Source organism: Sinohyriopsis cumingii, chromosome 17 (genome assembly GCF_028554795.1).
Source record: "Sinohyriopsis cumingii isolate HCF-2022 chromosome 17, ASM2855479v2, whole genome shotgun sequence".
In the NCBI taxonomy this organism is placed as follows: domain Eukaryota; kingdom Metazoa; phylum Mollusca; class Bivalvia; order Unionida; family Unionidae; genus Sinohyriopsis; species Sinohyriopsis cumingii.
Window position 1 is genome coordinate 12290862 of NC_142977.1, and position 23461 is coordinate 12314322.

General features: G+C 36.6%; 1 protein-coding gene across 1 annotated transcript in view; it reads left to right on the forward strand.

Annotated features, from left to right (window-relative positions):
- The first annotated feature begins 7913 nt into the window (after positions 1–7913).
- Positions 7914–23461, forward strand: part of LOC149777760 (L-xylulose reductase-like) — a 35709-nt gene continuing 20161 nt past the window's right edge. Inside the window, exons 1-3 of the mRNA XM_089940441.1 lie at positions 7914–8011; positions 16503–16600; positions 19321–19475. Coding sequence (XP_089796567.1) covers positions 7960–8011; positions 16503–16600; positions 19321–19475 — 305 coding nt within the window. The 5' untranslated portion in view covers positions 7914–7959. The remainder of the gene's footprint in view (positions 8012–16502; positions 16601–19320; positions 19476–23461) is intronic.

The window sequence follows — 23461 nt, forward strand, 5'->3', positions numbered from 1 at the left end:
TTCTTTTCCATTTGGTATCGATACTGGTACTTTTTCCAGGACACAGGCACATCTCATAATACATGATGACTAGCTGCGGTCAAATACCGGTACAAGTCAATACCCTAAGTTGTTACAGTTGAAATACCGGTACAAGCCAATACCCTAAGTTGTTACAGTTCAAATACCGGTACAAGCCAAAGCAACAAGTCGTTACGATATTTTTTCTTATCGACTACTCATTTAAAAAGATTATCTCTTAACATAGATTTTCACGATAGATTCAGTACTTGTTAAACTTGTATTTTATTTATACAACATTTTCTATTTTGTATTGCTTTTCTTGTTATTATTTTTTTTTCACGACACGGACATGCAGATTGAAGGTAAATCTTGTTATCACGTGTAACTCTGAGCGTTGTTGCATTCTGATTCTCTAACCAAGATAACGTGTGTCAACGTCACATGATAAATTCTTCAGATATCGTAAACGACAGCTCTAGAATTTTCGAATTGAACTTCTGCAGTGATCATTTATTTAAATCCTCATCTATACTGTGATCTGCACTGTCTCAACTCTCAGCTAATATTCTTTTGACTTGTTCGTGGAGAACACAGGCAACGCCAGCGTATCCCATGTTGCACGTTGGTAGGAGATTATCTTGTTCACTATTTGCTAATGTTAATGGTATTTTCTTATCTCTGAAGATAGATTTTCAATATTAATTCTATTGTTTTAAACTTTCATTTTTAATATAAAACATTTTTTCTTCTTTTTTGTTTTAATTGTCTGTACTGATTTATCCGTCTAACGAGCTCATAAATTTAAGGTAAACCAGATTGTGTGTTCTGTCAGTGTCTACTAGTGTGTGTGCTCTGTCAGGGTCTACTAACAGCGGAACACGTTCTTATTGCGTGTGTCGAGTTCTACCTTATTCTGAAGTGAATTGCTTGGTGAAAATGTACGGGGACGTACAAACAGAGACAATCTTGGATTTTTGTTTTTAAAGAATGCGGTTTGCACAAGAAATTTGAATAATGTTGTTATGATTTTACATGTGTTACCTTTATCTGTTAGTTTAATTCATTTTAGAGAGTTAAATATCTTTACATTTTATATTTTATATTGCTGTACTTAAATATGCATGCCATTGTAGATATGGAGACTCGAAAGGCTTTATCTTCGTAAATGTTTGTGCGATTCAATTTTACAATTTTCTAACTTGACATTTTGTTGGCACTACATAGCAACTATATATGATTCTATACATGTGTTTAGAGCGCATGTGAGTGCCTCAATCTACATGTGTTCAGATCGTATGTCATTAATTCTATGCACATCTGTTCAGATCGTTTGTGAGTGATTCAATATACATTCATTCAGATCCTTTGTGAGTGAATCTATCTTCGATCTTATGTGAGTGCTTCAATCTATATGTATTCAGATTGTATGTGCGTGATTTTAAGTACATATCGTCAGATCCTATGTGAGTGATTTTATGTACATGTCTTCAAATCCCGCCCAAGGGATTTTACGTATATTTATTCAATATTACACAAATTAACATTTTAATTAAGTCTCTCCAACTCAACATTTCCTTTTTGCAGCTGACAGATTTAATTCGATAACACTCTGTTAATGTAACGTACTAGTAAATCGGAAGTTACGATGGAGAACAAAGAAAGCTGCAAGTAAGCCGTTAGCATTAACACAAATGGCAGTACACTAAAAATGGACTAGACAGACAATTCAAACCTTTTTCGTTTACTATACCTCTCATGTGCACTGTAATTCTTACAAATGATGCTTTTACCACAAAAAGTTATTTTTAGAATGTACTAGCAAGATACAAAACAAACGAACAGTCAAGATAATTTCATTATATTGCCTCCAGGCTTGTATATCTTTCTTAAAAAAATTTCTGTCTTCAAAATGGCAAAATATGAAAAAAGAAAATGTGTAGTACGATGTATTTAATAGCTGTGAGATAATCAAAGCTTATAAAAAGGAAAAATTAGTGTTAAATAACAGGTGAAAATTAGCCCGAGTTTTAAATTTTAAATAATCCTAATTTCAAAACCAATATTTCACAGAAAAATAATTAAGTAATTCCCACAAATTGCATACCGCAGTGGTACCGGATTTAGTGAGTCAAAACAGGCTTCGGAAACAAACTTGGGTTGATGTTGTATAGTTAAATGGTATATATGTTAATGATACAGTCTGAAAGTGGAATTCAGTAGCGTGTCGCGTGGATTGGATGCCATACACTGTGTCGTTTTTTTAGCTACGCAGTGTGTCGCTATGTCGTGTATATTATTTCAAGATCCAAGTGACAAAAAAAAAAACCAGAAAAAAAAAACAACCTATAAAACGGACAGAAATGTGTGATTTCAGATTGATAAATGTAACTGAGTAGGAAATTCGATAATGCCAAAAACATTGATATTTCAATGGATAGCAGACGGCTGTATTGATGACGACACAGTGATAGAGTCGTCAATCAAATAACAATGTGGAAAATATATCTGATATGAGAGGAAAATACATGTCTACAGAATTCAAGACAATCCTGGATAAAATGGATACATTTGTTATTCCCTACTCAGAGCAGAAGGTAAGTGAAGATGGTTTATAATGCAATAATAATGAAATTTGTCAAGAATATTTTCACTGGTAATGAAAATTTGAACAAATCTTTCATATATAATTTACCCATGCAAAAATTAAATTTCATATCTAATTTACCCATGCAAAAATTACATTTCATGTGCAGAAAATTCATCTTTCAAAGCTCACAAACGTTTACTATTATCAGCGTTTGAAACAAGTTCGGACATTTAAACATAACAGTAGATTATGTGATTTCTCCTTGCATAATCATATATGCAAATGCAAATGATAAGAGTACGATTTGACAGGTAGTCCGGTTTGTTTTAATATTACACATCAATATTTAATCTTGGGAGAAATGACCCACAGATCTGATCTTCCGTGTCTTCTCAGCAACGTTGAATCTGATGAATTAAAGACACGATAAATGCGTCTTTCTTTCGATATTTACTTTCAGGTTGTTAACGGTCACACTTCCTTAATTGTTCCAGCATAACTGCATACCGCATTTTCTTATTCACTGTTTTCTTTCTTTTATTCTAACGTCAATGTTTTCAACTGATATGCTTTTTATCGCAAATGAGTCATCAGGAATGTTGAAAGCAAGGAAGACCTTTTGGTAAATGTTCAGTAGCCCCCATCCCCCCAATCCTCCATGTGTTCAGTCTATCTGTCTTTCAACATTAACCTAGTCTGTTGCAGTTGTCTATTTTTATTAACGTGCTTACTACCTTTCCTATATTCTTCCTATATACCTTTCTAGATCCGAGGTCTAAATGACTATTTTTACAGTGTGGCTCTCGAGGGAAAATAATGCTGTAATGCAAATTGTTGATAAAAGAAATTACTAATAAAGGAACATGTACGCTATAATATTACATTTGTACTGAGAAATAATAAGTTCAGTCTCGGTTGTGCCTTTCCATCATCAATTGCCTTTATCTAATTAACATACTTAAAGATTATTTCTTTTTGATGGTTAACGATGTCTGGAGGATGACCAACCACGGTGTTGCAATCCGGATCGAGCGAATATGAAAAAATACGATTTTGTTTTTAATGGACGTAATAAAAGGAGATCTGAGTGGAGATATGGAATAGAACAACACGAGTAGTATTGTGCCTAATGGAGAGTAACCATTTTATCTCGTCCATCACATGGCTCACAAACTGTGTCCCAGGCTCTGTTAGTATCTCCTTAGGAACACACTGTCTCGACCAAACTCCTCACAAAGCCTCAACCACCGTAACTGAGTCAATGCTCTTTAACACAACGGCCTCCGGACACTGGGTGCGTAATAAACTATCGTTAATATTTAACGATTACCACTATCCAACGCCAGCTTTATCGGATCTATCAGGTCCATCGCCACACCCGAGAAAGGCTCATCAATCAGTGGGGTGGTTCCTAATGACACTGGGCGATGGGAGTTCTTAGGTATCACCCGTTAACATTTATCACAAGACAAACAAAATCCCCGAGCATCGACATACACACCAGACCAATAAAAACTATATCACAAGCCTATCTCTATCCTTCGCCACGCCCACGATGCCTTCAAGTAGTCCCCTAAGTATCAGCCTAAGCACTTCTGCTCTCTTACCTCTAGGTATAATAACTTGTCTGAACGTTTCTATCCCTTTCACGGTGTCTCGGTACAAAATACCTCTTTTAGACGCGATCGTCAGTTCTCCGTCTAGCAATTTCCATACGGACCCATCATATGCATACGCGTGTACATTCTTGAGAGGCAATTCGTCTTCTTGAAGCCAGGTAGCAAATTGTCTATCGGCTTAGACCCTGGCTTTCGCTTCTTATCTTAGTGTCAACGGACACCACATGCACAGGTGTATAAGTTATATGATTAGGCTGTGGCGACACATTCCTATACCATACTATTGCGTAGTGAGACAACTCCGACAAACAGGCTGCCTTAACTTTCCGTGTTACATACGGCGAGTCAAGATCGATGTTAAAGACCGAGAGCGAATCTTTCGTTAGCAAACTGGACTTCAGTTGTCTCGACTGTATAAAGCCCAGGCTTAACATGCTAACTATCTACCACAGCCGGGTAGCTACAGCAGGTATTAATAAGCATGGTTGCCCTCTCCTCCACCCATGAACCGTAGCGTTCTGTGATGGTCAAATCCATTGTCCATTGTTTCTAACTTCCTATCAGTGTCCGGAGTTACCGCGTGTATCGTTGTCGGATGGTACTTTGCATAGTCCTAAACAACATGGATTGGTTTGTGGCAGCCGTAACACATGAGCTCTCCTTTCTTCGTAGGGGTAACTTAATCTGCCCCCCCCCCCCCCCCCCGGATTCTTTCTTCCCCACAGAACTGCTTTCGGCTGATAGCACCAGTCCCTGGTATCCTACCGTTTTGAATATTCCGTTTTTGGAGCTAACCCTGTGTGGCCTTCATATGCTCGCTGATGCCAGGACGGTCCCTGCAACCCATGTGATTGGATGCGAGTGCACGCTCTCGTAACGAACGGCCATCACGCTTATATCAGCTAAAGCTAAGAACTCTCGCTCCGCTAAGAATACGATTAAATACTAAATAGTACACATGGAAAATGTTGTTGTTGTTGTTGTGGGGTGTAACGCCATTTTTCAGCACACGATAGGCTATACATGGCGGCCAGTATTAATGGTGGAGGAAGAACCCGGGAAAACCCCGGAAAGAACAACCGACCCTCGAGAAGCTACTGGCAAGCTTTCTCACATACCCACCATGGAAAATGTAAGAACGCAATCTGATTAAAATCAGATCTCCACAGTCTTACGTGGAGTTATGATTGACACTAACAAGAGGTCATGTTCTGTTGACCTTGTGGTTCACCAATCAAATTACAACTAATTTGCAATACATTTCCTGACAAGGTACTAGAATAATTGGACTGGAAATTCCAAATATCACCAAAACATGTACTTTTATCGGTGTATCTCAGATCAACACGTAGGACTGTGGAGATCTGATTTTAAGCAGATTGTTTGAGAAAGGGACTACGATGTAGGCAGTGTCCGAGCTGGGTCATAAAAGGTGAAGATAATAAACCAGATGAAGTTAATTCAAACAACAAAAGGCAATATAAAGTTAAAAACTTCAAGGATACCTTGAGATGTTCAAAAAGATAAATATTACTGTAAATCGGATAGTCATTGATACAATAATCATCACGTTCAAGTTACTTTCAAATTTAGAATAAGGAATCTAAACAGTTCCCGCGTGCATAGTTATTTCAACAGCTGGCTGGCATGCACATGTATCTGAAATATGTACTGGCATAGTTGTTCTACTAAACGTAAGTCGATATAGAACGGATGTCACAGGAATTGCTGGAAATCTTTAAAGAAAAACGGTTTCGCAAAAAGGGTTCGAACACGATGAAGTACTCCTGGAACAAATGAATAGGAATACTTTTTGTTCCAGTAATCTTTATTATTCGTGTCTACACTTTTGTTTGCCCGGTAATAATGTGCTTACGAGAATCCCTCCTTCGTACAGTCTTTATGGCACTTACAAACAACTAAAGAAGGGTATAATTATGAAACTGAATATAAGCATTAGAAATTAGAATGGCAAGTGGACGATTGTCTTTACAACGTGATTTTTTCGCGTGTTCGCCTATTTGGTCATATTAGTTGTTATTTTTACTGGTACAGACATTGTGGACTCCTGGACTTTGCGACCAATTGTCGAGGCACATGATATTATAGGAACTGTTAGTTTGGCAGGTGGATCCAGGTGGCAAGCGGGACTTCCCCATCCCCTCCTAAAATGATCCCGAAACAACTGAAATGCATGCTACAATAAGTTTTCTTTACGGTATATGATTAAAATTATGCTCTGCACACGCTTAAAATGCAGAAACTTCTAAGAGTTCCAGCCAACAGGATCTTTGCTGACTTGTTTTCCATGCTGCCATTCTCACCCTCCGGAAAAGGATATCCCTGGATCCGACCTTGTTTAGATAGATAAAATACTGACCAATTCGATTTTGAATCGACAATAGGGACTAGTTAAGATAGGTACATATCCGGATGAACTGGTAGCCAGTCTAGGCAAACCGCGACATCATCAGTGACCAAGCAGTGTTCTGCTGTCTCATTGTCTAGTCTAGGTGTTGCATCTAGAGTTCCCGTATTGATTACTTTAACCTGCATTAGTTCCCGTATTCATTACTTTAAATTGCATTTGTGATATAAAAGTTCTGGAAGTTTCTATTTGAGCTTCAACAGTGATCATTTTACCTAGAGTTACTTTGATTTTCAACCGACTAGATCACATCGTGTGCATGTTTTGAACTTAACATTATAATATTGATATCGCTGTTATGTGTACCGATGCTTGCTTGACTAGAGGGTTTCGAAAAAGCCTCCAGGTATTTAAATTAACGTGAATCGGTGCCATCATTAATTAGCTGCGCGTCCTTTGCATATAAGTAGAGAATGGTTAAGTCGCATTGTGCACAGTTGAAAGCACTCAAGATAAAATCGTTTCGTAGCCATTTTCTTTCTTTATATGAATACATGTGCATTGTTTTTTTTTAAAATAAAAAAACAACAAAGAAATGCATACAATATTTCTCACTGAAACTATTAAATTATGAATATACCACAATATAGTAAAATGTACTAGATCAATGTATAAAAATAAAAGCATATAAATATATAATAAATGGAAATAGAACAGTGTTAGAAAATATAAACAGATTAAGTTATAGTAAAATGCAAATAGAATAGTGTATGAAATATAAACATATAACTGTGTATTATATTGTCAATAGAACAATGTTCCATTGCTCCAACACAACGTGTTGCAGAATGAAATATATACACATTGTATGCAATGTATGTTGGTAGTAAGATAAACGTGTTTAAGATATGTCTTAAAAATTTGAAGCATTAAACGTGCCCCTAATTAAGGGCTTTTGGTTATGCACAATTCAGCACAGGTGGGCGGGCGATTTCACTCTGACTGTGAAGAAAGGGCTGCAGATTATAGTAAACACGATGGTCACATGCAGCAAAAGAACTAGATCGCAATGTATTAATGCTGTATCAATGCCGTCTACTACAATATAAAATTGTCTATTCTAGCGCATATACAGTTGTTTTTTGCAAACAAATTGTCCCTGAACATATTTGAATGACTGGTTTTAGAGTTAATAAGTTACAAATTTTCACTTAGTATATACTAAAGGTGACACTTGTACATACCACGCTAACCAGTTGTGAAGGAGAATAAAAGGGATCACGTGACGGTGATGAGAATTTTTATATTATTATCTCACCATACTGTATCTCAGTAGAAACGAGTTCGTAGCTTCAAGCGTATGAACTGTCGAGGATACAAGAATGAATATTCGATTCGATGGCAAGAGGGCACTGGTGACTGGAGCCGGTAGAGGTATTTATATAGTGGAAGCGACATTGGAAAACAGGGCTGGTAGAGGTATTTAAATCATGGGCAATGGGGACTTTATAAGCATTGACATGTTGGTCAGGAGGCATTTGTGAAAGAGAGCGGTTGAGGAATTAATTTGGTTACTACAAGGGCGAGGTGGCGGTAGAGGTATTAATGAGATGCCTGTTTTTTGTTCTTGTTTTATTGTGGGGAGAATTGTCATGTTTCTTTTTCTATTTTTCAATACCACCTGCATTTTAAATTTCGGGCATAGTCTGGACACGGTTGCGACCGTACTTTCATAGTATCTCTAGTTCAGCTCACGCTCTAATGCACAACTGTAATAAACATCATACAGGTCATGTTGGAGGTGATGATGGCCGTTTTTACAATTTGATTGTACATACGTTTAAATGTCAATTATTCATTTTATTTGGATCCTCATACATCCATATTCCTTTGGAAGGTCATTATTTACACGACATGAGAAGTACATACGGCAAAATCAATGTTAAAAATCTCGTGGACATTGTTGAGTGAGATCAACCTAAAGGTGTGGTCCAATGCAAACTGGTTTGAATGTCACGCGCCATTGATGCCACATAAATAAATGTGTTCTACACAGTTATTTGATAAGCCCGACGTCATCTTTGCTTGATCCAGTTTTTAAAGTGCACAATATCTAGAGGTTAGCCTTAAGTAATCAGGTATGGAGCCAGTGTGACCAATTATGTTTCGTTCAACACAGTATGGCGAATTTTATCATATCTAATTCTGTTCATTTTCACGTCAGCGACATTAAGTGCAGCTATAAGTAACCAACTCGTTTTACTTATGTCTGTTTATTTGGTGGGAATGGAGATGCTATTTATTTGCAGAAAACTACACAGCATTCTAAGTGACCAATCTTGAGATTGAAACTAATTGGTGTGGTTTATGGCTTGTTTTCTGTATTGGTATAGCGGTAGAAAGAAGTTCATAAATTTACGTGCATAATGTTAAACTGAACATTTAATTTAAGGACGAAAACAATTATTTCTAGTGTGGTCTAACAGATGGCTAAGAATTCAGTCCTGATATTGTTAAAATTAATGAGCATGTGCTTTTCCTTTCTATCTTTTTTTTTGAAAGTGAGGGACTCGAATTTATGTCAGGGACTCTCATTTGTAGGATGGACCCTCTGTAGTTCCATGATAGAAGCGGCCAGCGATGATTGAAGAGTCCAGGGACTCTCATTTGGAGGATGGACCCTTTGTATGTAAATTATTGAAGAGTCCAGGACCCCCCATCTTGAAATTCTCTTGAGAACCCTGAATTGGATAATCATATTAGTATGTTATAGCTATTATAAAAGTGTACATATTATTGAAAATTAAAATAAAAGTCTTGCAGACGTAGTAATGTTTTTGGTTTTTAGTCATATCATGTCAAATATAAAAGCAATTGTATTTGTTTATTTTTTTTTCTCATTTCATGCAAAACTGTTTCATAAAAGGTGAACTTTCTAAACCAACCAAATTTGTTTCTCAAAGTCTTGATATTGTTTGAAATCTTTCCATTATTATCATTGAGAGGCATAATGATTAAGTTAGATTTAAAATAAAAAAAAACAGTGAATTTAATCCCCATGCATGTTTTAGAAAGGTGGGGAGTATGTCGTCCTGTCTGTCAGCATGTTCCGCTGTTAGTAATGTTGTATATCTCCTACATCATTAAGGACACCGACTTGAAACTTTGGACTATGAGTGGGGTAGTCTTCAGACGTATACAGTGGTTTCGAAATGTTAATAATGACTCTTGGGATGGGACCGATGTCTGGGATGGTTCATCCTTTTTTTATTAAAAAAATCGAAATATGTGAGGCACTTTTGGTGGAAATCTAAACGTTGATTTGTGTTATCTTGAAGAGCTACGTCGTATGTATTTTGCATTAAGATTACACGGTTTGGTCACTGTGAATTCTTACTTCGGGTCACAATTTCACAGTGGGGCCATGAAGGTAGCAAAAACGTCGGTGTGCTAAAACTTTCATTTTTCTACTCGACAATAGAGTCAACAAAATGGTATATGCATCCTTATTTGCATGACCGTTACATTGGTGACACTTATGTATGATTTCTCTAAAGTGTATCTGCTCCTGTGGAGTTAAATTACTTTGAAGAATATACGTTGACATGTTGTGCAATTGTATTTATGTATCCGTCTTGAAATATCAAAAATATTCATTAAAATAAGGGTGCAGAGCTTGACACCTACATAAAAGCAAGCATATACATTACGATACCTATAATTTTCTCATATCTAGCAGGTCAAACCCAAGATAGGCTACTTTGGTATGACGGAAATAGCTCTAACAAAGACGTGCAAAACTCAGTTACTTCCCATCAACCCAGTCTTTCATACAGCAGTGAGTGGTATTTGGAGAAACGAAGGAAATTAAATGCGGCTAATGCATAAAAATTTTATACGTACATACATACATACATACATAAAATAAAAATGATAACATATGTGGCTGACATAATCAATAATATAAGTTTTTCTTACGGGTTCAAGGGACAGCTTTAATGCATAATTTTAATACCGCACTCACGGAAATAATATAAAAAATAAAATTAAAATGAAATGCACAAATGAGGTCAAACAATAATATCTCAAAAAGTCACATCATATAAGAAATTGTGACACATGTCGATTTACGAAATTATTCCTTCTTAAGTTTTCAGTCAAGTATTATGCGTATTCTTTCGGATTGATAGTCTTTTCCTCACTCCAGCAATGAGCATTATTTTACCAACGAACAGAAACTTTAATTGCCAGAAATACACTTTATTATTTTATCCCTCGAGAGCCTCTCTGCAACTTTGAACGCTTCTATGCGTCTGTGAAGTCATGGGTGAAATAGGTATATTTTATGGTGAGCGTGGCTGTGGCTATTTTTAGAAAGAGGCTCTTGTGGGAAATTAGATCGGGTAATGATACCCGAGTTGATGGTAACTGAACTGTTTAGATTAAGTACAACACGTAATCTATCAGCTTCGCTAGCCAAGATTCCGATATTTTAAACCCGTCTACACCTTAGCGTATCGAGCAGATAATTCTGTGCTTCGGGTCTGTGAATTTCGTTGGATGCAAGCCATCGCATCCAAACAAAATTAAGTTGTCCAAATTTGAACAAATTTGATTGAGACAGGAGAAGCATACAACTAAAGCGGACTCATCAATAAGCAATTTTCAACTGCCTATCCCTCTTTGTGCAAATACCTTTCACTCAAATAAACACGTAATAGCTTCTCTCTGGTACGTACGCATACTTTCTATGTTAAAGTTACATAGTATTCTATTTAAGCGAATTGTCTCCACCATTTTCGGCTGATGTTCAATGCACCACTGTTACGCGCTACGATACTGTTTAGTTGCGGTTACATACTAAGGGAGGAAACTCATGAAATCCAATAAATGTCGGTAGGTCAAAGCGCTAAAATATCTGTTCGATCCGCCATGGTGTAGATAAGGTAATATATCAGAACTTTGGCTAGCGAAGATGGTAATCTATCATATTTGGATTTTCTTGAGAACTAATGATACTTTTCTCAGTAGATAAGGGTACCTATCCATTACCAAGTACCTCATGTCTAATTTGCAATTTAAAGATAATTTGATAATTTTAGGAAGAAAATCGTTACAAGTTATTAGTCCATATGTACAAAAAATCAATACCTATAATTCAAAAAGACATCAACGACTTTGTTTGCGTTTCTTTCCGTGTTCATTTGATTTCAAGTGAGTTTTGCTAAAATTATAAATCATAATTGAATCTAATTACAAGAATTACCTAGAATGCGTTGTTGTAATGAAAAATAGGTAACATTACTTAGTGAATTGTACTTTGAAGAAACAGTGTATTGCTATAGTGTTTACATATGTATCTGAAATCTAGAAAGCCCAAGAGCTTTACGTTTAGTTCTGAATTAATCCCCTGAATGATGATGATCATATGCGGTTACTCCTTCGTAACATCGTTAAGCGTGCACACATACACAGCATGGTGCGAAAATTCCAGTGCATGTACTCTAATGCACATTTATATGAGCTGTTTCAAATAGTTTAGATTCCGACTATTATTATCATATGAAGTTTTAAAACCTACACAAATTGTTTGTCTAAGTGGAAGATGAGTAAATATTTTTATTTATAATTGCAATACTGTAAACTAGGTACTCGTATAAGTTAAATTAATTATAAGGTACAGCTAATGAAGTTATATGGTCACAATACATGATGTAATAAAACACGAAAATATATAAGGACTCTTTATTTCAGACTGCACGGTCCACACGTCTAAATTCAAGTATAAAAGTATCTTGAATCATAAAGCATCATAGTTGTCTTACGTACAAATACAAAACCATGACACCACATAAATCGTTAGAAACAAAAATACGGAAGTCACTTAAATAGTAATTTGTTCCATCTGTCTATAATATTAGAATCAAACGAATATCGATATTTCACATAGATTTCAAGATAAAATTCTTACTATTAGATATTCTTGCCATCACTGAAAACACATACGTTCAAATTAGATAATCAAAACTAAATACATTGTCGTTTAGAAACACGGCAGAGGCTGGACGGCTTAATAGTAAGCGAAGACTATTACTATAACCAAAGACTAATTTTCTTTTAACACGTTCGCAAAAGGTTGTCCACATAGTTGCACAATACCATGTGCAGTAATAGGATCCAAATAATCTAGTTTGTGCATTCAATGAGCAATCTAAAAATCTACCACAGAGATTGCATGTTGAAGTATAAACAGTCTGTAATGTCTCATGATATCTTCATCATCGGACATGTGATGAGTTTAAATTATGACAAATATATATGAAAATTGACATATTCAAGCGCATCGCTGTTTTGGGGAACAGAGGGAATAGATGGTAATTTAAAGGAAGTGGACTGAAGAAAAAATGCATACTTGTCTGGCACGCTTGGTTGTGACGAGGTTGATTCCATACATCTTGCCAAGAGACGAGGAGGTAAAACTAACACTCTATCAGAAAATAACATTGTATGTGCTAGACCTATGTGAAACCTTCCTTGGTGAAGATGTACAAAGTAATGAGATCAGTATAGAGAGCTATGCAATTGAAAGAAAAGACAGTACATAAACCATTGATAAAGAAAGAGATGGTGAATTATGCACATAAACGGTCAGGCCTCCTGTGAACGAAAAATACCATAAGATCTATCAGCTTGGGACAATATCGATACAAATATGCCTTGCCTCATCAAAGTCAACACTAGTATGCTATGTCTACAGGCCAGTTGATTCACATGTATCTTGCATAGAGAAGTTTGAAACTGAACTTGAGGTAGCTTTAGATCATGATTTATAATGTATTACGATGTGAATTTCAACACAGACGATTTAGATTTTAAGAATGCAAGATGGCTAAGCATGATTGAATATTGTAGGTTGTCACAGCTTGTTACCTTACCTAGAAGAGTCATTGAAATATCAAGTGCACTAATTGATCATGTTTATAGTATTAAATCATTGAGGTACAGATTCATTATTTCTCAGTAAGTAACGGTAATCCATTTTGTATTACAAGAATGTAAATAGTATCGATATATGTGATACAAGGCATAACAGTATCTCATATAGCAATGATCAAAGTCAAGACTGAACTTTGTCCACCATATGTGCATGGTATGTTTCATTTTTAAATTAGAAAAACCGTGCCTAGGACCTAAATTGAGATCAGTTACAAATGGTTATTTCAAAGCATCATTTCCGAAAACGAATAGTTTTAAAAAATCGTTTTACTCCGGTGCTAGTGTATGGAATGAACCTAAAACAATTAGAAAAGAAATAAATTTTTGTTCGAAACAAAAACATTCGACTAATATTTTGAAGGGCAGTTTTCATTGTAAATATTGAAATACATGCACTCCAGTTATTTTGTTGATACATTTTATATACACTGCGTGCTTTATTTTTAAAATATGTAAGCATGTTTTATTATTATTATTATTATTATTATTATTGATTTATTTAATGTTTTTCATTTTTATCTTTCTCTTGTATTTATATTAATTTGCTTATCATGATGGCCTCAGGGAGAATATTGTATTATGCTGAATTACCTGTATAAAATAAATTATTATTATCATTATTATTATTATTTTTATTATTATTTGCCGTTATAAACGCAAGTAATGTAAGCATTTTGCGCAAAGTATTACAGTTCATCGATAGCGTCGTTCCATCCTGTTATAAAACGCTGACCAGGTTTAGAGGTACTCACTAAGTATTCGGCCGAACTGGAATAAGTTATTTCTATATGATACTACATCATCCATGACCATTACAAATCGTTACTCAGTAAGGGTGTCTCTATCACGTTGGAACACATTACAGATAACTGAGATAAGATAACTGAGTATAATTCAGTTTTTGTCCGCAATGACGTGTAACGAAGTGATGTTGACTCTTGCTATTGAAGACTGCACAGATGGTCATTAAAGTAGGACAATGGATCTGACGCTACTGTGGCATGCATTATTCTCATGTTACTTATAGCGGTATGAACATATTGTGTATAGCAGTGGTTCTCAATCTCTGATTTTGCTTTGACCCTAAATTGATCATGAACCGGGCCCCATGCTACTTTTCAGGATTCATAAAGGACTTCCTGGGAGCCACGCTTGAACCTGATTTGGGTCAGAACGTGATGTCGGGAACCGATGTTGTGGAGACACAATTATCCAAACAAGAGCCCGTGTCATTCGAGTCAAGGAGAAAAGTAAAATTTGTTGCCTGGCCTACTACATGTTTTAAATCTTGAATTACAACAACACTTATACCAAAAAAAAAATGGAGAAGTTCAAGCGGAAATCGTATTGGCATTTCACACCGAGGAAATACCATATCAATAGGAGAAACAGAATGAGAATGGAGAAAGAGCACACGAGAAGAGGAATGTAATGACGGAGAGATACAAGCGCAAATACACAGGATCGAGTTGACAATGTCTCCGAAAACCAAACCCTAAGAAGAGGAACAAAAAACGAACATAATCTGAAAGAGACATGGAAAACTGCGGCCATGCACCTGACCAATAAATCATTACCGATAGAGGTTGTGGCCGGAGAGAGAAAAAAAAAATCGAGAGACCTAAAGGAACACACACAACTAGGAAAACTCTGAAATGTCAAACGAGAAATAAACACCACCGGAAGATACAGATATAATGAAGAAAGAAAAAAGAAATGAGAAAGGGCCAACCCAGTCTACAGTTATTACACACTTCACTTTGACGAGGAACTAGAGGAGACTGTGAATCGGCAAACTTAGTTTAACTGTAGTGACATTACATCTGACACGTGTAATACTACAAATGTATAAATATATAAATGTATAACTGTTTATAAGAAAAGCAATTAAAAGAGAAGACAACGAATGACGAAAACAAAACACAAAGGAGAAAGAAAAGATCCACGATAAAGGGCATATATACAGGCAAAATGACGAACGCCGCACTCGCTCACTGATAACCCCCATAAGACATATAAAACTAAATAACGCCAGAATTCAGACACAGAGAGCCCATACGAAACAAATTACACAAAATATAATATATTCCTAATTAAAACTTTACAGAAATTTCATAAAGGTCTTCCGGGTAGATGTAACGCAAAGTTTTGGATAATGACTTTGCGGACTGAAGGAAACCTGATCAACAGGTAGATATCTGAAGGGGGCCGAGTAACGAATGGAAATCCTAAGATTACACAAGAACTTGAATAAATCAGAGGAACTCAATCGAAAAAAGTTTTTCTTTCAAATAATGCAGTAAAGCCTTCGGGTATGTTGGTCTGTTTTGGGGGGACATCTCTAAAGCTCTAACTAGCCATATATGCTGCTAAGGACTAAGAAATCTCCATGAGAAACAACTCACTGTTGAATAGCTACACCTCTTATAGAGACGAAATGTCCGGTATATTGCAAAAATTCTTAGATTTTTGGAAATCTTTGGACTTTCCGTAACTAGATTGAGAGTATTGTTCTAATAAAAAGATGTTTTCATGGTTAATTTTTCTGGTTTTTTGTGCTAAAATTCGACAATTTTTATGCACTGAACATGTCTGTTTGGGGGTTTTCAGCATGAGTGTAAACTTAATTTGTTTTCAGATAGGTAATACTGGGCCAGCTTTATTCAGCAGCAATCAGTGTCACATTTTGTGACTCCAAAGACGTTTTGGCAAATTGGAAGTGTCCCACGTCGCAAATCTACCCGATATCAGATAGGTCTTGGTTTAAAAACAATGATATAGGGGTACCGCCATTATGGCCGTCGGATTGTTTTTAGGACATATCCAAATACTAATCATAGTTAGTCAGTGCACTGGATACAAATATATTTCCGACGAACTGAGATTCACCCCAAAAATAAATAAAAATAATATTCACCTTTCATTACAGGAATAGGTCGAGGAATCATCAAAAAACTGGCCGAATGCGGGGCAGAATGCGTGGCGTTGAGCAAGACACAGGAAACTCTGGAGAGCCTGAAAAATGAGGTAGGATAGAGTAGTGTGGGGTGAGGTTACCATACATCCTGATTGTTTGTTTATGTCCAGAGGTAAACATAACTTGCTTGGTTTTCACGAATTAGGGTAATATAGAGATTTCATTTATTTCATAACCTTCAATCCTCCATACATGGACGCCAAATGATGTTACATATTTTAAAAGTTACTTATATTTTTATTAAACTATAGAATTACTAGATGTATGAAGTGCATTACCTACCCCTCATACATATGCGGAAGTTACGACTAAGGGGAAATAACTTTGCAGAGAATTAAAGATATTTACGTAAGCCCGTTTCGAAAAGCTATGAAACATGCAATGAAATTGCTCATTTTAAGCAGTTAATACGTCCAATGATACAAAGTTTTGATATGGTATGGATGCATACAGTTTCAGCCCCTGATTTATATTTTAATTACCCTATTGACAGAGTAGTTGAAGACGCGCGCCTTTACAAATAACTTATACACCTCACGTCTATCTGCTTGAGTTCAAATTTCTGCTCGGTCATCATGGCCATGTGAGACAGCTTGCCAGTAGTTTCACCTGGGTTGATCGTTCATCCTGGAGTCCTGTCATGTCATGTCGTTCTTCCATAAAATATACTGGCCGGGATATATAACCTCTCATGACTGCATACATCTATAATAGTGCCACACCGTTACCTCAAAGGGACGTAACTATAACCTATCGTCATCTGGTATATTGTTTTGACGTTTATCTGTTGTCCAAATTGGTGTTTATGCCCTTTGTATATGCTGTCATACTGAAATGTGGTGAGGTAATGTATCTTGATACGTACCACACCCTCTTCAAAAACCTAGGCAAACGTTCGCTTTGGTGTTTTTATCCACTGTGCAGCACTGCTCTGCCTGGAATCGTGGTGAGAGTATGCATCTTGAAGAGTACTACATCCACGTTGTAAACAGTCACTGTGGCCTATATTTCACATCTCACTGAAATTGGTTCAATTGTGTTATTTTGCTATTAAATCTTTAATCATTAAATCGAGTGGCCGAGTGGTCTAAAGTGTTCACCGTTATGGATCAATGCCATCTCAACTCTGTCAGCGTGGGTTCAAGTCTCGGACTCGACCAATGCCTATATTTGAGAAAGATTGCCAGTAGTTTCTCGTGGTTCAGTGGTTCTTCCCGGGGTTTTCCTGGGTTCTTCCTCCACCATTTATACTGGACACCGTGTATAGCCTATCTTATGCTGAAAAATGGCATAAAACCTTACAACAACAACATTAAACCTATTGATTTTATCCATCTCTGTTACTACTAGACCCATACCCAAATTGGTCACAGTGACCTATATTTTATGTTTTACTGGGTTAGGCTAAGTTGTTACATTTATCTGACGATCAGGCGCTTCTCATATTCACTGTATACTAGTCTATAAGGAATCATGGATCTTAGGGGTACATCTTGATGGCATTACTCAGTCATTTGAAAAGGAAGTCAATTTCTAACAGATTTTGCGCTTCATTGACTTAGGTTAAATTTCACAGGCACTGCGCATGCTTGGAACATTAAATTGATGATGATCTTTGTCTCTGTCATTCGTTGTTAGACCTTGTTCATAAGTTCAGGTTTTGATGTTACCATGTTAACGACTATACACTTTATGTTATGGTATGTGATCTTAAGCAGGTTAAGTGTATATTATACATGTGAATTAACAACGAAATTAGGTCCCCGAAGCCCATACTGCATGTTTTATATGTGTCCAGGCTGCCGTGGTTAATGAAGGTAGTTATCAATGAATAAACTAGGTACAGCTGTTTGTGAGTGGAAAAATAAGATCCCAGCCTGTAAATTAAAGCTTCTAGGCTGGAAAATGATAATATCTTTTCAAACAGATGTTGGGAACAATGATTTCTTAGCAAACTTATTATAAAACAATAAAAATATTTTATCAACTTAAAACCCCTAAATTGAGAGGACATACAATGTTTTCTTTTCTAGTTTGATACTTATGATGCCCAGTAGATTTTAAATTTTAAAATGTTACATAAATTAAATGTAGACATTAAATATTGGTAAAAATCTTTAATTGGAGATGGAGCCAAGTCCGCTTAGTCTGAACATATTTTCCACATACTTACCCATAATAATGCTTACAACGGCGACTGGGGACTGGTGAAAGAAGAGATGACGTGTATTTGTCCAATTCTAGTAATAACTTCGTCTTAGAAACACGTTCAGATGGTCGTTCATATTTCATTCTTTTGGTAATACTTGAAAAACCCAACCTTAGTAGCATTGTTTAACGAAGCTGAGGAACACGGCCAGGATAAGTTTGGATTTCCCTTCTATTCACGGAGTCTTCTCTCCCACAATAAGAATCAAGTAATATGGTGCCAAGGGCTAATATGTAAAAGCTTATTACCCCCTCCCAACCCACCACTACCCCCCCAATAAACAAGAGAAAAGAAAACAAACCAAAAATGCTTTGAGGTCGACAGCTTTAGCAAACATGTTCTCTTGGACTTGTAAGCATACGCGTCTTTCTTAATTCTGACGTTGTATGTCTTTGAAAAAGGCTCGTTAATAGCATGGACTGGGCACTGAAAAGTCTTTTATGTACTTCAGTTCAACACCGATCATTTAACCATCTGCCTATGAAACGTGTAAAGTTTTCGATATAATAATGAACGTTTCATTGCATTGTAATAACGTTTTGTGACCATGACTGACTTTAGGTGCCTGGGATCCAGACAGTCATGGTGGATCTTGCGGACTGGACAGCCACAAGACATGCATTGGAAAACGTCGGGAAGATCGACCTATTGGTGAATAATGCCGCGATCCCGATTATGTCTCCTTTCCTAGAGACTGCAAAAGAAGATCTTGACAAGTAATTATTATTCCTCAGTCTGTCATTCTTTTTCCATGACTTTCTTCTTTGAATCTCCTTCCTGGCTCTTTATCTTTAATCTTGTTTATGCCAGTACATCCCTATTTAGTCTATATGCATTGGCATGTTTTCTTTTTTGGACGTGACTTTGAGCCAGAATGAGAGAAAAAGTAGTTCCTTTGTCAAAATTTATACAGAATTTTTGTCTAGATTCATATATGCGTATCGAGCGGCGAAAGGCAAAGCAATATAACATGTCTCTCGGTGGAAGCAGCAGGGAAGTTCTACAGACCAGACCGTTCCAACAAAAAAAAACCTTCTATGAGAACATTTTCTGCAGAAACCTCAGAAAACAGAAATAAACCTTTCCAGAAAAACTAATTTGCATAAATTCGACCCTTAATGCAATTTTTGTGTGCGAATTATGTCATTCTGGACAATAGAAAAAATATGATTTTTCGGGGGGGGGTGGGAAAATGATTGGGTGTCGATGAAGTTTGCAAGAAAAAAGCTGCAATTTTATGAGTAAATCTGATCAAGACCTACTCGATACCTACTACGAGGATCATGAAGATTAATCGTGATAAATCCGTGCGGTGTTGCTTGAGCGTGACTGAAGAAATTTTTAAATTTATTTATATCCATATCGCCGTTACACCAAGTCTGATGAATATTTCTCAGCGTGTGAGTATCAACGCCATTAAATACCGATAAGATATTACAATTATCTCTAATCACCTTTGGAATTTGCGTATATCGCTGCGTCACGTAAATCACATCGGTGTTCTTATGTCGGCCACGCGAGAATATTCTAGCCGGATTAGTTTGTTTATCTAGCATCACATCATCGAAAACAACAAGATTATTAGCATCGCCATTTAAACTTTCCACTGATGGAGCTTCATTGATATCTGTTATAAATTCTATTGTGCCATCCTCAGTATTATCGCTAAATTCCTTCAACACCTGATAACATCGCTGATCATCAACAGATGGCGCAACCAAATACAATTTATCCCATTTTAACCATCGCATAATCAAATTCAACAACAACTGCGTTTTTCCAGATCCCGATGGTCCAATGATTATCATTCTGATCGAATTTGGTAATGCCGCGATATGTTTTACTTGCTCGCGTTTCTTTGTGGCTGAAAAATCAATTACATTCATGTTATTAGAATATTATGGATTCATATTGTGTTAAGTGTCGCACTCGAACTGCTACGATAAATCCAATCGAAGTCGTTACACGCAACAACAGAAATGCAATCAAAGGTGAATGTGAAGTTTGCAAGACAATCAAGTTTAGATTTGTAAAAAAAAAAGTAGAACCGGAGGAGACATCGCCGCCTCCTTAACAAATCTACCTGGAGTTCCTTGGGCGAAATATCCCGGAGAGAAACATCTGCCAGGATACAATTACTGTGGACCTGGTACGAGGCTCGATATAAGACTCAATAATAATAATCAACCAAATCCTGGCGAGGATCCAGTAAACGCCATCGATAACGCATGCTACTATCACGATCTTGCATATCGTAGCGGAGATTTACAACAAAGACATCTCGCTGATATTAAATTAATTCACGCAATAGATGCTATTCCTGATAAAAATTTCAAAGAGAAATTGGCAACTTGGTTAATAAAAGGCGCGATGAAAGGTAAATTAGTACTAGGTGCTGGTAATTTATAATGGAGCAAATATATTATTCTCCGCGAGGATTTTGGCGAGGAAAATCAGCAATTGCCAAACTTGCCAAGGCAGCAAAAGTAAAGCAATCTGTCGCTGAATCGTGGCTATCGAGACAAGCAGTCTGGCAAATTTATCTTCCTCCGCCTAAGAAAATATCATATGCGAGTTTCTCTGTCAGCGTCCCTAATGAAGTCCATCAGGCTGATTTAATGTTTCTTCCTTACGATACCGTTGACGGAGTTACATACAAATATGTTTTGACGGTTGTTGATATTGCTAGCAGATACAAGGAAGCAGAACCATTATCAAATAAAACAGCAACAGAAGTTTCAAAGGCATTTGAGAAAATTTACTCGCGATCTCCGTTAACATGGCCAAAACTTCTTCAGATTGATCCAGGACGAGAATTCCTCGGTGCGGTTACTTCACTGATGAAAAAGAATAATGTTAAAATCCGTCGCGGTATTGTAGGTGTTCATCACAATCAAGCTATCGTTGAGAGATTCAATAAAACTCTTGCAGAACGATTATTCGGATATCAATACGCGAGAGAATTTATCCAAGATAAACGATCTCACGATTGGGTAACAAGATTACCTCACGTGATTAACGCACTAAATAACGAAGTAACACGAACAATATCAATGAAGCCCGCAACTGCAATTACAAAACCAAATATACCACTAAAGCGAAGTTCCACAATTCCGCTTGTGCTAGGTAGCGTCATAGTCAGATATTTATATAAGGAAGGAGAAGCCGAGGGAGGAAGAAAAAGAGCAACTGATCCAACCTGGAGTGTTACAACACATAAAATATCAGCTGTAACAAGATCGTCAGGAAGACCAGCAATTTATTTCTTAGATTCACTAGCACCACAACGAGGATTTACCAAGGAGGAATTACAAATAATACCGAAGGATACTCAATTACCGCCATCTTCGTTAATGTGAAATTTAATTCTACCTAACTGAGATAATTTTCTTACTCGAGACACGGCTAGATAAACTAAATTTGACCAAGAAATTCTATCATCGACGATCCAAACTTGGCCATGTACAGTCAATCCCTGCGATGAATGTATCGTTGTTGCGTATCCGAGTTTCCATGGTGATCTTTCCGCGTTTATCGCATCATTGACAAGATTAATATCAACGAAAATAATATCATTCAAAACTAATATTTTTTCTTCTCCGCATGGCAAAGTAACATTAATATTTTGTTTCCTGGTATCAGCGGGCCTATAACACAACGGTACCTGCAATGTTGGAAATTTCTCACAATGAAGCTTGAATAACATTTCCTGAATAGCATCGCGAATAATTTTTCTACTAGCAACAATCAGATGATCTGGACGCCACAAGGTTAGAAAATTATCCATCGAAGTCTCGTTGATTATTTTTCTCATCACATCACATTGAAACTTATTAGGTTGCAACCGAATCATTTTTTTAAACTCGGTCAGTAAAATATCATCGGATCTATAATCAGTATCGATTTCTTCATAATAATCAACGAAGTTCCTGAGCCATTCATGTGGAGATTCGCCATCAATAGGATCTGGCTGACCATGATCTCCGCACATTATCACAGCGGTGTTTTTCTCCTCCAACCAACCCAGGAATGATTTTAACACAACTAAATTTACTGTACAAATTTCATCAAATATTATGATTTTGTTGATATATTTATTTCCCATGCGAGCCGAATCCCATAATCCACCGCTGTATTTGAAATAACTATGATACGTACAAGAATCAACGCCGCGTTGTTTTATTTCTCGCGCTAGTCTGTGAGTTGGAGTCAACACGATCATATCAGATTTTGAAAATAAATTTATCGCTCTTGTTGTTTTACCGCTACCGCCAGGACCGTTCATGTAGACAAATTTACTTCGTGAAATCGGATCAAATGCAGATGCGGCCGTTGATACTTCATCGTATTTATCCTTATGAAACTTATCGCAATCTTCCACATCAGCGTTTTCGCAATAATCTAGAATATCCTCGTTTTTTATTCTCCAAGTTCCCCAAGAACCATCAGTGATTAAATTTTCCAGCCTGTGTTGAAATTTCTTATCGATATAAAATGAATCCGTTGCAACTCTTACCGCGATATCAGAAAATTTATTTATCATCGACAGCAAATTAATACTCACATAAGCTAGCATCGATGATCTTAAATGAGTATATTGCGCTGATTCTCCATCGAGATAACTAATCACGGTACCCAACTTTTCTCCATCAATGATAATATTCTCTCTGTTACAAAATATTCCACGCGATACGGTATCGGC